Source organism: Anguilla rostrata, chromosome 2, assembly GCF_018555375.3.
Source record: "Anguilla rostrata isolate EN2019 chromosome 2, ASM1855537v3, whole genome shotgun sequence".
NCBI classification, from domain to species: domain Eukaryota; kingdom Metazoa; phylum Chordata; class Actinopteri; order Anguilliformes; family Anguillidae; genus Anguilla; species Anguilla rostrata.
The window spans coordinates 16,621,789-16,638,103 of record NC_057934.1 but is presented as its reverse complement, the minus strand read 5'-3'; the positions used below and the strand labels follow the sequence as shown (position 1 = coordinate 16,638,103).

At 39.3% G+C, this 16,315-nt stretch overlaps 1 protein-coding gene across 1 annotated transcript; it reads right to left on the bottom strand.

Annotated features, from left to right (window-relative positions):
- Positions 1-908: 908 nt before the first annotated feature.
- LOC135249478 (bone morphogenetic protein 2-like) lies at positions 909-3,503 on the bottom strand. Its single transcript, XM_064325118.1, has 5 exons — positions 2,924-3,503; positions 2,588-2,727; positions 2,377-2,493; positions 1,963-2,155; positions 909-1,515 (listed from the first exon to the last, which is right to left on the bottom strand). Exons 1-5 carry the CDS (start codon positions 3,231-3,233, stop codon positions 1,070-1,072), a joined length of 1,206 nt encoding a protein of 401 aa, XP_064181188.1. The 5' UTR covers positions 3,234-3,503; the 3' UTR covers positions 909-1,069.
- Positions 3,504-16,315: the final 12,812 nt, after the last annotated feature.

Genomic DNA, 16,315 nt, shown 5'->3' with positions numbered 1-16,315 from the left:
CGTAATTCATTCTAGAAATGTCTTTTTCAGTCATCTGTCTTCTGCATGGAAACAAACGTCACAATTAATCATGTGATAATAAACAGCTAACAAACCTGATTTTCTGCAGCAATATGTGGGTAGCCTAAATGTCATAGTATCAAGAAGGAACTTAAGGTCCACAGAGAAAAATCAAATAAAGAGCCATGGCTTCTCGCATATCAGTAAAAATGTATGTGTAGTTGCATAAGAGAAACAAATCAAGCGTAATCAACGTCTTAAACTTAATAAAACATAAAGTATAAATCATTTAGCTGACCAGCGATAACTATAGTAAATTACTCAAGTAATACAAATCCATTGCGAATGAAAGCATTCGTGTTCACTATTTTCATGAAACTCGAATATTGATTGAAACTGACTAAATTGAATTTAAAGCACGTAATTGCATTTTCAGCAAGTCATCTGGATAAGGCTATTCTGAGGGGGGGGTGGAAACAACTTTTGGTTAATTGATTGCTTCCAAAATGCCCAGTTTCGTGTTCCAAAACTGAATGAATAATGAATATAAGCTAATTGTTTAAGTAAATCTAGCAGCTATAGGTAAGAATTCATAGAACAGAGACCAAATGCAAATCATCAGCACCTGTGCAGTCGCGTACCTTTCCTCCCTCAGAAAAGGGACTGCAGCGATATATGTCAAATATTTCCAACCTGCTCAAGAGTATCCAGTTTGTTAGCCAAATAGCGGAAACCTGTAGGCTATGTTTGATTTTTAAAGAAATTATATTATCATAAATATATGTAGCCTAATATGTGAAAATCGTCATTAAAAAAAAAAAAAAAAGAGTATCTCCCACATTTTGGGTCGCTTTGAAAAAGAGCATCTCTCAAGAACCAAAAAGCAACATCATACTTCAATATTGCAGCATATATTCTTTATTTGGAAAAATAGTGCAATATTTGGTCATTATTACATTTCATTTTGCTAGGATGTGCATTATAGTTTTACGAGAAATACGTCCATTCAAAGTATTCCATTCCAAAATATCAGTAAACGTGTTCATATTACACAAATTATGATCTGCGATTAATGACAGCCGCAACTGAGTGCCACCATGTCGTCGTACTGTTTCAGAACTACATTTTCCTCGTCGTCAAAATACAGCAGACTGATGGACTGAAGTTTGTCTGGTACGCAACAGGGCGTCTCCACTTCTTTGGAAAGCTTTAATGCGTTGACGATGGATTGCACTGTGGCATGGTTAGTAGCTCTCAAACTTTCTCCCAGCGGGAACGGACAGGATCCAATGCAGTGGTACGCATTGTAGCCTCGTGGCGAGATTATCCATCCGGTCCAGCCAATCTTCTCGAAGTCCACGTAAAGAGGAACCCTCTGGCACGTGATTGGGTGCCTGTTGGAGTCATACGGGGCTGCGCGAGTTCTTCTGCTCTTGTTCCCTCGTGTGATTGGGACTGGGTTTTCGGTCTTCATTAGCGTCACGGCTGCATCAGTGACAGGCGACTTTCTCGATCCTAACAAAATACACAAATACTGTATATCAAGTAGCCTACTGTGTCCTCTGCTCTTCGTATGTGCTGGCCTAGTCTGCGGTAACCTACTCAATCTCTTGTCTGAACTCGTTCTTCACTCTTCTATCAAGTAATCGAAACAAATGATACAGCATTTCTGGATTACCCTACTGGCCCAGATTTCATCAAGCCACATCCTCGACAAACAACCAGGTCATTCCCAGTTACATTCATTTTCAGTATATATCACCTCTATGTTATTTGTGCTGAAATAAGTAAATGATCCCTCTTTGTTTCCCTGGCCTTGACTAGGCTACGGCGATTGCTTTCGCAAAGGTAAAATGATATACACGTCTGGACAAAAATCGTTTTATAAACATATTGTAAGAAAATGAATTGAATATTTTATGTGAGTTTTTGAATGGCACATTTCACATTTTAAATAATTACCTTGGGAAAGCTCTGAGTCTGTTTTTGACATCTTTCGCCCGTCGTCCGAGAAAATGACCAAATATGCATTCTTCTCGTCCAGCTTGCTTCTTTTAAGGGCTGGTAACACATATTCCAGTAAATTCCCCGATGGCAAAGACGTGACAGCCAGAATACCATTGTTCGCATTACTGTTATGAATCCACTTGGAAACCTGTTATGAGAAAATAAAAAATAGGAGGAGGTTAAGGTAGGCTATGTCTTCATGAGAGCACGAGAGACATAGCAAGTCCCTATGCATTTAGGTTATACTGTGCCATCAATTATTGAATGTGATGGTAAGGGGGAGGATGACGACTCACTACGGCTAATGCTTAATAATAATAATAATAATAATAATAATAATATACATTTTTGCTTGGATATGTATCTTACTATATCTGTGACATTGAACACTTCCCACCCCTGGGTGTACACGGGTAATAATCTTGAAGTGATTAAATTCCCTCTCCATGGCTTCACTCGACTGTCCAGCAGCTCGTACAGGTCAAGCTAAAGAGAAATAAATAAATAAATAAAAACGTTGGACTAACGCACGTAATTAGTATATTTGATGAGACAGCCTGAAAACGCAGTGTAATCTTACTTTGTAGAAATGATGCCCAAGCAAATTCCGGGACAAAATGGTTTGTTTGCGCCTAAACATTCGGAACTCAGCTTTGATCATCTTTTCATTTTTCCCAAATGACGACACATTGAAGAAATGAAATGTCCGATCGTAATGGACTGTGGAAAGAAAGAAAAACACATGCTAAACCTTGCCAATTTAAAGGCCTACCATTAAAAAAAAAAGTCACTTTGAACTATTTGCTACATCTATCTAGGTTCTGATATTTATTACCTTCATTATAAATTAAATGACACATTTGACATTTTATTTGATGCATGATCTTGAACACAGCCCAAAACGCGCAATACACACCTCTGTCTTGGAAACTTCGCACAACATTGCCTTCCAAAATCTTTGGATCCCTGGTTATGCCGTTTGAATCCGCCACAGCATTGAACAAGTCAACCATGAACTGTGGCGGTGTTCTGTGATGGATTAATTTTTGTGGCAGGTCTCCAATGTGAAACACCTCGTGCAGTCTCTTAATCGCCTGCGAAACAACTATACGCGCGTCTTTCCTTTCTGTCTCAGTCGGAAGAATTTGTGAGGAAACCCTGAAACAAGACAAGGGTCGTAGTATCAGTGACAAGATGGAAGCAACCCACAGACCCTGTAAAAGCATGCTAGCGAGACTGAGCGAAACTTTTTTTTTAGAGTTAACGACTCGCGCACTTCCTGTTCTTAACGCGACGGTAGGCTCAGCCCCACACTCAGTTCTGAATTCATCCTGAGCGCGGACATTTAAGGCTGGATGAATTTACCAAGTTTAGCATATATAACATGTTCAAATACTGCCATTGTCCGATGACATTGACAAAATGGGCAATCCCTCAAGATGAATGATTGTTAACTAATGGCTCCACTAAATGGCAGGGCAACCTTTATCCTGACGAGTGTTTTGGTCTGTTTTTCAAATTTGCTTGTCTCGGTCGTTGTTGCCTCTGGAACAGTTTGTGACGCGCACATTTTCTCCAGAAGTCTTTCGAAAATCTCTTTCCCATCCATCTGGTGAATATATCATATATGCTATACCCCTGTCTTACTTTTATTAATGGATTCTGCTGAGTAAATTATTTAATCGTTATTTAAAACTGACACCTTGCTATTTGCTTGAAGAGGTGCTCACTATTTAAGCTATCCATCAGAATGATAAAATAATTATGTATTCAACAGTTCTTTCATCTTGGAAAGGCGGTCACTTGTTGCTTCTGCAGCATCCGTTTCTTTTAAGAATTGTAGGCTATATTTTGACATAGCAACGAACATTGAGAAGCTATGCAAACAGACATACCCCAAAGCCTGTTTCAAGCCACACTGTATTGTACGTTTCCTAACCCTTTTTCATCAAGTGTAAATGTGAATTTTAAATAGCTTTGGAGAACAATGTGTCCTTTGGTCAACAGCGAGTAGAGCTCGAAAACGAAACATGCAGACGTTTTCGCTAGTGTAGGCGACAAGTTAACAAATTATCAAGGAAACACCATGTCCACGTTAGGGCAGGGTGAATTCTGCATAATTCTGAATGTGTTATCAGTATGCAGCCTACAACCTAATGCAATGAGGTGAACTAATCTCTCACGCAGATGAAAAAAAGTGATTATGTGCTAATAATGTGCCAAACATGCCCTCTCAGTCACACAGACACTGGGGACCTGCGCTAGGAAGTTTTGTTGGAAGAATGAATGGCTAAATTATATCAAGTAGGTGTTAGAAATCCGATGATCGCTTTACTGTACTTAAACTAATCGCGGATTACGTTCAATCACGTTTGTCATCCATGGTGGTTGGGAAGCATTTTTACAATCAGCTCTCTTGAGATCGTGCTTTTGATCAAAAGCGTAATTCTTCACTTACTGAAGTACGTATGGTTTTCAACCAATCAGTTATCAACAGTTCAGTGACAATGTAATTTGAAGTTAAAAAGAACACCTCTATCCGAAATCTTAATTCAGTACCATGGACAGAGTTCTCGCCGCAGTTAAAATAACCTTGAGGCAGTTGTCTTTACCTACATTCTAACTTTGCTTTACGTCATGCAAAGAGCCGACCCTCAACATTCACTTTCATGTGAATTGGATGGATTTGGATACAGACAGAAACATATTTGTATAATACGCACAGATCAAGTAACTATTTGCTTTCCTTTTAAATGACACATTTACCGGAATCCACAGTTAAACCCGTGTTAAAAGCGTAAATATTAAACACCCGCGTGTTTTTCTTCTTTCATTTATATATTTGAATTTGGCTTTTAATTGGGCTTGGGCATGGTGAATAGTTTATTTCAAATAGACAATGACTAGGAACTTAATATAACGTATTAAAAATAAATATATAGGCATATACATGTATGGATTGACAGAAGAATATTCATAAATGAACTTCGTGTTGAAATCCATCTCTTTTTTGTCGAATGTTGTATTCTGTCTGTAATGGATTCTAGGAAGTGTGTGGGTGAAGAACACCTTGAACGAAGGTGGACACCTTGGGGCAAATCAATAAATCTTGGGGAAAAAAATCGTGGCAACGGTTTAGTACAAAGGCTGATGTTCGATCCAGACTATGGTCATCAGTCTATCAGTTTTGGCAATGTTTTCCATCTGAAAACAAAACACTTTGAACCGACGGGGGATGATGTGCATTTGCGTAAACGAGAGTAAACGGGAGACCTGCGGTTGCGTCAGCAGTTCCCTGGGAGAGAGAAAAGACCCTCTGGGACCAATAAATCTCAGCGTGTGGGAGCAATGGACATGTTTGGATTCAACATGTGTCGATCACTGATAAAGAAGAGGTTAAACATCATGACGATGCGTGCTTTTTTCTCGAGAAATAATCAAACAGCGTTGGTCGTGACGTAGTTTTCATCAAGATACGAGTGCCACGTAAGGAGAGGCGCACTGACTAAACACAAACAGTCACCACTGGATTTCATTGTGTTCAGTAAAGGGACGATCATACGTGGCGTGCAGCTTTTTACAAATTATCTATCCCAAAACATACATAAATTGAATAGCTCAAAGTATTTAACAAGGAACATCAGGTGTTCGAATGGCTAAATAGATCGTGATCAACAGCAACTATACGAATTTTTACAAAATAAAATGTTATTATACGGTAATATTTGTTAATTATTAAAACAGATATTTGCTGGTTTGAAAATGTTTATTTTCCAGACACTGATTAGTGCTTAATGAGTTCATATCAGCCCATTCTATATCATACAGTGTTGTTATTGGTAATGACATAATCAATCTGCTGATCAATACTATTTTATAATTCAAATAATAAAAAAATAAAAAATAAAAACAGAAAAAGAAAAAACGTCTGTGGCATGAATAGTAGACCTTGGAAAATGAAACATGTAAGTACATAATGATAACACAAATTTAAGCAAAATAGATGCGTGGAATTTTTAAACCACATTCTGAAGCCATACGGTAGTCAATCAATCAATCGACCAATCAATCAATTAATCAATAAGTACAAATGAGTCCACCAATATTTTTACAGTTGTTCACCTAAATACATTTTGAATTTTGAAATTTTAACAACAAATCAACAATCAACATAGCCTTAGCTTTTATCCCCACTGAAAGGTGTTATGTTTTCTTCACAAACACAACTAAGCAAGTTCAGTGCGAATGAGAAAGGTATTTGTGACTAGTTATCTCAGTTTTTTTTAATCAATAGAGCATTTTTAAAAGCATTTTTATAATTGTATATTATTAAGTTGGATCCTAGTTAATCATGCATAATGACCCTTTATATTTGCCATGATTGTATGGTCAGGAGTTTTATTTTAAGTTGTCCTGCTGCGACCTTGCGTTTCATTTAGAGAATTCTTGGACATCAAAAAAGCCTTAACATTAAAAACGATTTCATTTGTATTGAAATTGCAGAGGGGATAAATCATGAAATTTCTCAACCAACAGACTATTGCTCTGATTCAGTAATTTACTGCAAAAATATAAACATTTCCCCGTGACGTTACTTAATAAACAATTTAAATTAATAAATATCAATTCATCAAACTTTTTGACCTATTACATATTCTCATATAAAATATATAGAAACTTTGCTTATAATCAAATAAATGTTTTTCGATTTTTTGAAAGAATGCCAATCAGAAAAATAATCGTTAGCTTTGCTTGCGTGGTCATTATTGGAAATTACTTAATGTGGTCACTAGATGGAGCACGCAGGCTATTTCAAGAAGAAGAAAAAAATGTCGCTCATGACAGTATTGAATTGAACCGCACTATTACATTTATTATGACATTTTTAGCAAGAGGCTTTGTCCAGACCGAATTGCACGGCTTATATCTCCACATAGCAATCATTTATACACATATAAATGTTTTTCTATGGATATTTACTGAAGCAATTAAAAAGGTAGAAAGAAATGTAGACCTATATTATGCTGCAGTGTCGTGTGCAATTACTCAATAGAATACTATATACATGTTTAAATATCGATATAATTCATTAATATAATATATATCTGGCCACACAAACAAGTGCTGGAGTGTTTTCAACAGTGAAGTGATTTAAATAAATTAATCATGAATAAATATTAGAAAACCTCAGCTCTAAAAAACCCTTATTTGTTTATGTATTTATTTATTGATTGCTGGGACGCATATGGATGCAAAATAAGGTTTAATATGCATAAAAACGAATAAAATATGCCATACATAGCAGTCATTAACAATAAACATTCCACCTTGTTCCCATCATTCATCTCTCTTCCTGTGATTCTTCCTCCAAAAATACCACCAGACCTCAAAATATGAACGTCATTATTAGCTGCAAATGCGTTAAGTATGCACGTCCAACCGGAGTCCAGCCTTTTGTCCTCTCAGTGTGTTTGGGTGCGTTAAACTGGGGCGGAGCGGCGCGGTGGTCGGAACGCACGGAGACACACCTGCGTAGAGCCGAGCGACCAGCAATCTAACAAAGAGAGGGAAGGAAGCTTGGAGCCAGATCTCGGGCCAGGTTGAAAGGATCCCACGAGAACAACAAGCAGAGAGCCAGTGCACTAACAGGCGGGGAAGGAATGCACCTTTGGCCTTATTACAACCACTCAGAACTGAGTTGAAATTATGTCTTGTTCCCCGCTAGGTTATTAGGTCCTTTTGTTTGTAACAGCTATTTCAGATCAGCTCTTCCGGCCATACGATATCTGCCGCGTAAAGTATTCACGATGAATTTAATGCCACTGGAAGCAGATATAAAGTATGAGGTCACACATGTATAAGTAGAGCGAAGTACCCCAGGACCTTGGGCTCTGCGCCAAGCTCGCGGGACAGCAGGAAATCAATTTTATTCAGCACTTGCTTAATGTCTGCATTGTTTCTGATGTGAGGCAAGGGCACACGATTAAACCAAGATTAAACGATACATTACATTTTCGTTTAGCTTGGTCCGTGCATTATAGCGAAACACCGAGTATTAATACTTGTCTACACGTTGATATAAACTATATTATCCTGTTTCTTGGCACGCGGTTAACTTTTTGGAAAATGACCTACAGTGTGGCTGTTGTCATATCTGTTCTATGGACGTTTACAAATAGTAGCACTGACTTGACCTACATATGCAAACATTGCTGACTACAAGTGTAGTGTTTATTCCACAACAGTACCAGAACAGGAAGTGACTTGTCTTCAGAAGTTATTAAGGTAAACTTTTATTTTATTTTATTTTTTTATTGAAGTGTGAGTCATTGACAGGTGCAATTATCCATTCTAATTAAATGCATTGAATAGTCTTGCAGAAGTACACGGAGTCCTGAAAAAGGGTTTGGTTTTTTTGATCGTGGGAATATCAGACTAAGTCAGGTGTTCAGGTGGGCGGTGTTTGTTTTACTGGAAGTTCTTCATTCACGGCGCTTGAGTGCCTTGTGTGATTTGCCTGATCAGCACCTGATGGCAGCAGGTATATGGGATCACATCCAGATCCTTTTGCAGACCCTTGGTTCTGGGATAAGCATAAGCGGGCGTCCTCTAAGGGAGATATTCATATAGAACTGTAACCATGCTAGCACAAGCAGGAGCAAAAGCCAGTTGACCCTTCCATGGGGTTCAGAAAATGGCAGACTATGGCAATTGCATCAAACAGGGGGTGCCGCATGGTGGTGTCATGCCAAATTACTCAGACTGAGACGACTCATTAAAATTCACATCTGTAGTCGGAGAATGCTGTTTGCCTTTATTTTTTTATTTTTTTTTATTTTTTGCAATAGCCCTGCAGAGCATTGCAAAATTTTTGGAATACGCAGAAAAGGCTATGCAAAATGTGCCCGCGGTGGTGTTGTCTCTGTTTATCACTCCCCTTGTTATCCTGCATTGAAAAGCAACACTGTAGCCTACAACTATGTAGGCTGCATGTTTTTTGGCTGCTGCCCAAGGGAGACATTACTGCCCCCTGCTGTTCAGAAAATTAATTTTCTGACCCCTCCTGCATCTAATTAGGGGTTTCAGTGCAGGTTTAGCAGGATGTGACCGTCTCTGTCATTTCTGCACGTAGCAGAGCTTTGCATTTGATTTGCAAACTATTATATTACCGCTATAATTTAACATATATTTAACTGGAAAGCCACATTCAATTTCTGTCTCTCCATAAAAAGAGAGACAGAAGTTTGTAAATGAAACCAAATCACACACCAACGAGAGGCCCTTTGCAGAACATTTCACAAATCTTGGAACCTCCAACTAAACATTTTCTGGGCTTCCATTTTTTTTAGTAAACTATTGCAGATGACTATTACAGGCTTATAAGTGAATTCTGTGATGATTGCAAAGGATTTCTTTTGTACGAAGATTAGATTATTTCCATTTATTTTCAGGACAAAGTAATGAAAGAAACATCCATGGCCAAAAAAGTGATTTTCTGCACTAGGAATGCGGTTTGATTGGGCTGCTGAGAAGGCATTTGCATGCCATGGCTAGAAATGGCCAGTTTCTACAGTGGGCGGCTGTTGAAGACACTGCCCAGGTGCATGAATGAACAAAAGCATGATAGACTCTGTAAACTGTGATCAAGCATTTGCCTAGCTGTCATTGCGCTGTCTACCCTGACACTGGAAGGTTGTGGTTGTCAATCCTTAGCCAATAAAATGAAAACACATCCCGCACATAGTATCATAAAAAATATGTTTTCTGCAGTTGAAAGACACCATTTTTAATCTTTACTTACGCAGGTTGGTCCTACTGAGGCCAGTCCTCATTTTCAGAGAAGGCCTGCTCACAAAACAAGATTATTAAAGAATTTTAACCAGGTTGGACTTGAGCAGGTGTGGTGCAAATATGCACATAATTATGGGCATATGTGCACATCATCCAGTGACCTCACAGTCACAGAGCTGGACTGCAGAGCAGAAGTTCATACCATTTGTGAAAATTCGACCTGTACTGATTGGGAAGTATAGAATAGGTGCAAAGTATTCTTAGGAGAGTCCAGAATCTGATCTGCAAAGAACCCTTTCCTGTGAAATAATTGGCTATTTACAACAATTATACAACCTGTACCTATTACCACCCTATGTCTCCAGCATTTAAAGATTAATCTAAGATAATATCCTCCATTTGGCATGGTACTTGTAGTTGTACTTGTACTTGCACTTGTAATAGTATTTGTCAAGTTATGTCAAGCCAGGGAACTAGGCCTTGACCCCGTATGTACCACTCAGATTCAGACACGGTTTCCACAGTGAAATTTTGAACTGTCAGTCAAAAAAAAAGAAAGAAAGCAAGAGCAAACATAAACTGCTTCCCAAGGCTTTTGTTATCTGCTACGCAGACATGCATTTTCTCCAGTCTCTTGCTATTATTTCTACTCCGCCATGATACATGGACCGGTGCCATCACTCCTTCCTGACCTCGTAGGATCCATCCGCTTACAGGGGATCTGCCAGCTGCTTGAGCGAGCAACTTCTCGGGCCTCTGGAAAGTAAACAGCGGCATGACAATTTGAAGGATGGAACGGGCAACACCAAACAAACCGTGTTGTTGTTCCTTAATGGGCCATCATCCGTCCAGCGGGCAAGGCTCTGCTCGCCATGCCAACTGGTCCGCTGGAATCCCGGGCCGAGGGCAGCTTTGTTAAACCTCCTTCTATTTTCCTCTCCCCAGACTTCTCCCCCTTTCATCCCTAGACCCCTATTTTTTTTTATTTGTTAAGACAGCACTGAGCTGAACCTGAAGTGGGCTGGAGTCACAATGGTTCTAATTAAGAGCAGACTGGAGGCCCAGCGATTTTAATGAAAGGATTCTTGTTCTGATCCTTTTAATTGAATTTGCTGTAAACTGAGGGGCAAGGAATCCCATACTTAAAAACATTTTAGAATATAACATAAAAAGCTTCTCATTCTTTCTTTTTTTATTTGTGTTTTTGTTTTTTTTCTTTTTGTTTGCAGTTGCTCTTTTACAATTGAAATTCATGTGGGATAGGCCAATTTATGTAGCAGGGAAACCAAAGAAAATTAGTTCACATGTTTAACATTCAATCAACTTTTACAAGTTCAACATAATTTTTTGGCTTTGTTTTTGTTCATGTTTGACGTGAACTATTTATTTTGTTCTTAGTCATTGTTTTTCACAAGTAATACAAAGTTTTCTGATTTTAAAAAGTCTTTCCCATAACACATCTTCTTTGTTTTATTAAATGTATGATTTTTTTTTTTTTTTTGCATTTGCAAACACTGTCATTTATGAAAATATACAAAAGTATAAATATGATGCGACACAAGTGTATTTTGGGACTGGGGAGGAAGGCATTTTGCCTCTATCATGGGTGAAAATATGTGGGTCTCTGTGTCTGAGAACAGAAGGAGTTCTCTGTCCTGTTGCTCATGGTATACATAAATGCCTTTGAAACTGATGCTTCTCTGAACAGGGAGGGTGTATCAATGATTAACTGTATTACAGTATGGCTTTGTCCATCTGTTGTTCACTATTACAGCAATAATCAGTGTGGTGAGTCTCAAGCATATAAGGGGTGTTGACTAATTGATTTATTGATTGATTCATATTCATTGATCATTTAAAATACATGTGGCCCCTCTGAGCAAAAATCATCAAAAAGGAATAAAACACAATAAAGCCAAAGGTTTGTGAATCTCACAAATATCCAATGACATGCTTTTGGCTTTCAAAATGGCGCAGCAGTAAACCGGCACTGTAGCCCCAGTCATGTGATTAGTGAGGAACGGTGACCTGCAGGTTCTTTCCAGTGAGGCCGCACAGTTCATTGAGACCCAGAGGGGCTAAACACAACAACGGGGAAGATCTCAGTGCTCACATCTCTGCAGAATCGAGCAGATGTGAACTCACATGCACATCTGTGAGACTGCCCCCCTCCCGTCTTCTCTCCCATCCACCTTTCAACCCTCCCCATCTCCCTAACTCATTTCTCATGGGCTCTGCGCAACCTCTTTTGAAGTAGGGGGACCAGTCAAAATATTTGCACGCTGACAGGTTTTGAGGAATGTAGGGGGGTGGGTTTTTAAATGATAATGAGGGGTTAAGGTCAGGGTCGCTCTTGTCACACTGCGCACTTCATGTGACCTGGCCCCTGAATGGGGTCCTTGGTGGGCGGGTGTTTGGTTTTAAGTAGCAAGGTCGATGCGCAGGTGCAGACAGCTAAGCCAAACAAGCTGCAGGCGCAACGGTCATCCACTGTGCCAAGCGGCACATCAATTCTGTTTATTAGAATATACTGTTGCAGTCAGGACAGATGTGGAGGTTTGTAAACCTCTACCTCTACTTCTGTTCTCATACAGAATTGACAGGTTTTTATCATCCTGTTTTTGACATTATGGTACTTTATCTGTTTTTAGGGCAAATGTTTCTGCAAGCTTTTACGAGGTGAGTGTGGGTAATAGATTTCACAGTCTGACGGGGATAAATTAATTAGCTCTCCGATGAGTATTTTCCTCAGGAGTATTTTAAACACTGTTTCTACCATTCCTGAAAATCCATGATTAATTGGTTCCTGAAGTGATGATGTTTATCTTAGTGGCCGTACTCAGGAGATTTCGGACAAAGCTGCTTTAAGTGCATTCTTGAAACAATGCATATGTACCACTTGACCTGCTCCTTTCCTTTAGATGTATGCTGTCCATAGTGCGCTGGAAAATGAAGCATTGTTTTGGGAGACAAAAGGAACACAGTCTGCATGCAGCGTGTGAGAAGCGGACAGCATTTCACTTTCCATTTCACTTTGAATAATGCCTTCAAGCTTGTGTTTGTTACACAACATCAGGTGTTTCTGAAAGTCATTTGATTGCAGAAAAAAATACTTTTTTAAATGCATTACCCTTCCCATATCGGGTATGTTGTGTGTTGAACCCGGGTTAGTTCCTCAGCTAGCAATGGAGGTGAGAATAGGTTCTATTGTTTACCCACCCATTTGCCACTCCCACAGCTTGTTAACCTTTGACCTCCATGGCTGCTTCACACAATTGTGCTGTACCAGTGCTGACGAGGGGCCTCCAGATTTATAGCAGGTGTGAGGAGGTTCTGGACACTGTTTGCCCTGCCAACACCTTTCTCTGAAACTTTCATCCCTAACACTTCATTTTAGAAGCCGTAGCCAAAAAAAGCATGCCATTATTTGATTTCATGGTCCATTTTCCATTTCTCTCTTCCTTCAGAGATTTGTAAATTGGTCTGGGGTGAACAAGGTCAAAATTCTGAGGATATAAACAGACTTTGAGGACTGGGGAACACCCATTACCCTGACGCAGAGCGGGGACACGTTCACTCCTGGGTGTTTTGTGGTCTGCCATAACAGCGAACACCTAATAATTTGAAGACGCTTGTTCCAACAGTCTGTCACCATTCCTGTGGTTTTGAAAGCAGCATTTGTTAACTGGCCACTGGTAATGCATTACTGGGGATTCTGCCTTCTGGTAGATAAATAGTACAAGGGGAACTTATTGGAAGCAGGAAATGAGAGACATCTGCATTCATGAATAATGAAATGTTCTAAGGTGGAAAACTGAGCTTATAGCCTTACAGGTGGATTGGAGGAGGGCAGATTGAACCTGACAGAGAAAGGCGGTCCACCCAGCAAAAAAATCTGGAAATCTCTGTATGTGCTGAGCTTTTAGTTTCCAGAGAAACAAAGGAACGGTTTGTTTAAAGTAGTGTTTCGTTTGAAAAGCAACAATGGGACTTTCTTTAAGACGTCTCAGAACAAAAGTTGAGCTCCTTCTCCCCTGTGCTTTTCCAGTTCAAAGATTCCGCTGTGTAAGCTGACTTACCAGAGATGCTACAGTATCATTCAATGGAAAACAAAGAGAACATTGCTGGTGATTCAACCGATATTTATAAACCACCTGCCATTCGGAAGAACTTTGATACGGTGCCACATATTTTTCATTGTCTATTGTAATTAATCACAAGGCATAAAAAGACTCCACAATATTTCTCATATTACTTCCTCATTAGTGGTACAGTGTCACACATGGCAGGAGAGCATTACATGCTGTTGAAACCAAGCATCTTGCAGCATTCATCATGATTAATGATTTGGGCCTATGGTCCCCATTGTAAATATTTGACTTGGAAGGCACCCCCCCCCCCCCACCCCTTTCCCCAACTGCACAAAAACTGTAGATGTCCATGACATGAATCTGTTACTGATTGAGAAAATAAAGCAGGCAATTGCCTATCCTCCTTTCTGAGATGCAGGCATCCGTGTGCTAGGTAACGATGCAGAGAATCCATAAAGATTCCATCTGTAAAGAAGACTCTGCACCCACCACAACTGAATGTCACAGAGGATCTGAAAGTAAACTGTTGCTTACCAGAACATCTTATGATACAAATCTTTGAGTGGCAGGCAGGGATGCCTACGGTTCACTGCTTTGACTTTAATAACTATACTTCCTGGGTTCTGGCCCAATGACTTCTATAAACTAACTTGTCATTAAGGTTTTGTAAAACTGCTTTCTGGAGCATATAGCTTTTTAATTTTGTGGTATAAATGTATAACTAAGCAGCAGCAGTAGGTGCATTTATAGTAGGAGTTGTTTTGGTGGTAACACTAATAGGAGTTGCTGTTGTAACAGCAATAGTACTGGTAGTCATTGCAGTCATGGTAGTCAGAGAAATGGAATAGAAGTGGTCATAGTAGTGGTAAGAATTGTGATTATAAAATGTGGTGTAACTGGTCGGAGATAATGTATGTGTGACATTGGTTGGCCACTTGTGGAGCCTTTGGGAGAGGTGGCTTTGAGGGAAAGCTAGAACGCATGCTGGTGAGTGCTGGGCTATGCTGCTAGCAAAACTATCCCACAAAAATCACAAAAATGTGCTCTTTGCTGCTGTGTGACTCTTACCAAAATGTCGTCAAGCACCTGTTGGGCACCGCACAGGTTGTGAAGGGGATCAGCCCACAACAGAGGCCTCTTTGTTCAGGAGGCCAATACTGGCATGTCTGAGAGGAGATGAAAGCACTGTAAAGCTTTCTTGAAAAGATTCCCAAAGGACCCGGTGAATGAATACGGACAGTTAGAAGTGTACATGTTAAATCTTTCACAATTCATTAAAAATATGATTTCAAAAGAAATCTGTTTGAATTATGAGAATATGAGAATGCAATTAATCCTAATATATATATATATATACAGTGAGATTTTCAGTGAATAATTAACTCTGGGAGAATGAACACTATTTTCTCTAATAGAGTACATGTGATGTTTACTGGACTGAAATGAACTCTGTTACAGTTAATTTAATACTGATTTTTTTTTCTTGTGTACTTAAAGCAGGCAGGTCTAAATACTTTGTATCTAAAATTAATATACACAACAACTTGTCCATACATACATACTGTACGTACGTGCACACATACATACATACATACATACACACTGTACATACATACATTCATACATACATACATACATACGTGCAGATATACAATACATACATACATACAGTGGCTGTGACTCCTATGCTTGTTATCACAAATAAATGAGGCCTTCAGTGGAGTGCTTAGGTTTTAACAAAGGAACAAAGGCCTCATATCTATACTTTTCCCCCAGCAGTAAAAAAGCAGCTGCTTATTGAAAGTGGCTCTGGCAGGTTTCTGGCCTTTTATGTATCGGGGGCTTTTTGTGTTCCTGTCATGGGAAACCCACTTTTACTAGTTCCACCACAGCACTGTGACATCCACCCATGTGTTTACTTTGTCATTGTATCAGGGAAGAATTTCCGTCCATCAACACAATTACCCTCCACCGCCTCGCCAACCTCCCCCGCCAACAACCCCCGCCCCCCTCCCAGCCCCCACTCACCCCATCCCTTGTCCCAACCTATTTTATGTTAAACTAAATTAAATTTCCTGTGTTGCAAGTCTCTTGGATTAAGAAAATAAGAAAAACATTGGTATCATTTCAGAACTTAGAATAGTTGTATTTCAGATATTTTTTGTCCTCATTTTTAGGACTTAAAAAACATCCTAATGAAACACTGATAGGTGTTCACTGAAAATGTCAGAATTTGTGCCAATGTCCATCCCTCTTCTGAAATTTCTTCAAGTGCTTCCTTGTGTGGCCGTTGATAGGATCAGTCATTGATGTATCAATTCCCGTGGATGAAAATGCATTACAGGGTCTTTCATTGTTTGTGATTATTTCTGGCACAATACTTTGTGTCTAATTTTACAATGGGGGACCTTTCCTGTCTACTGCGC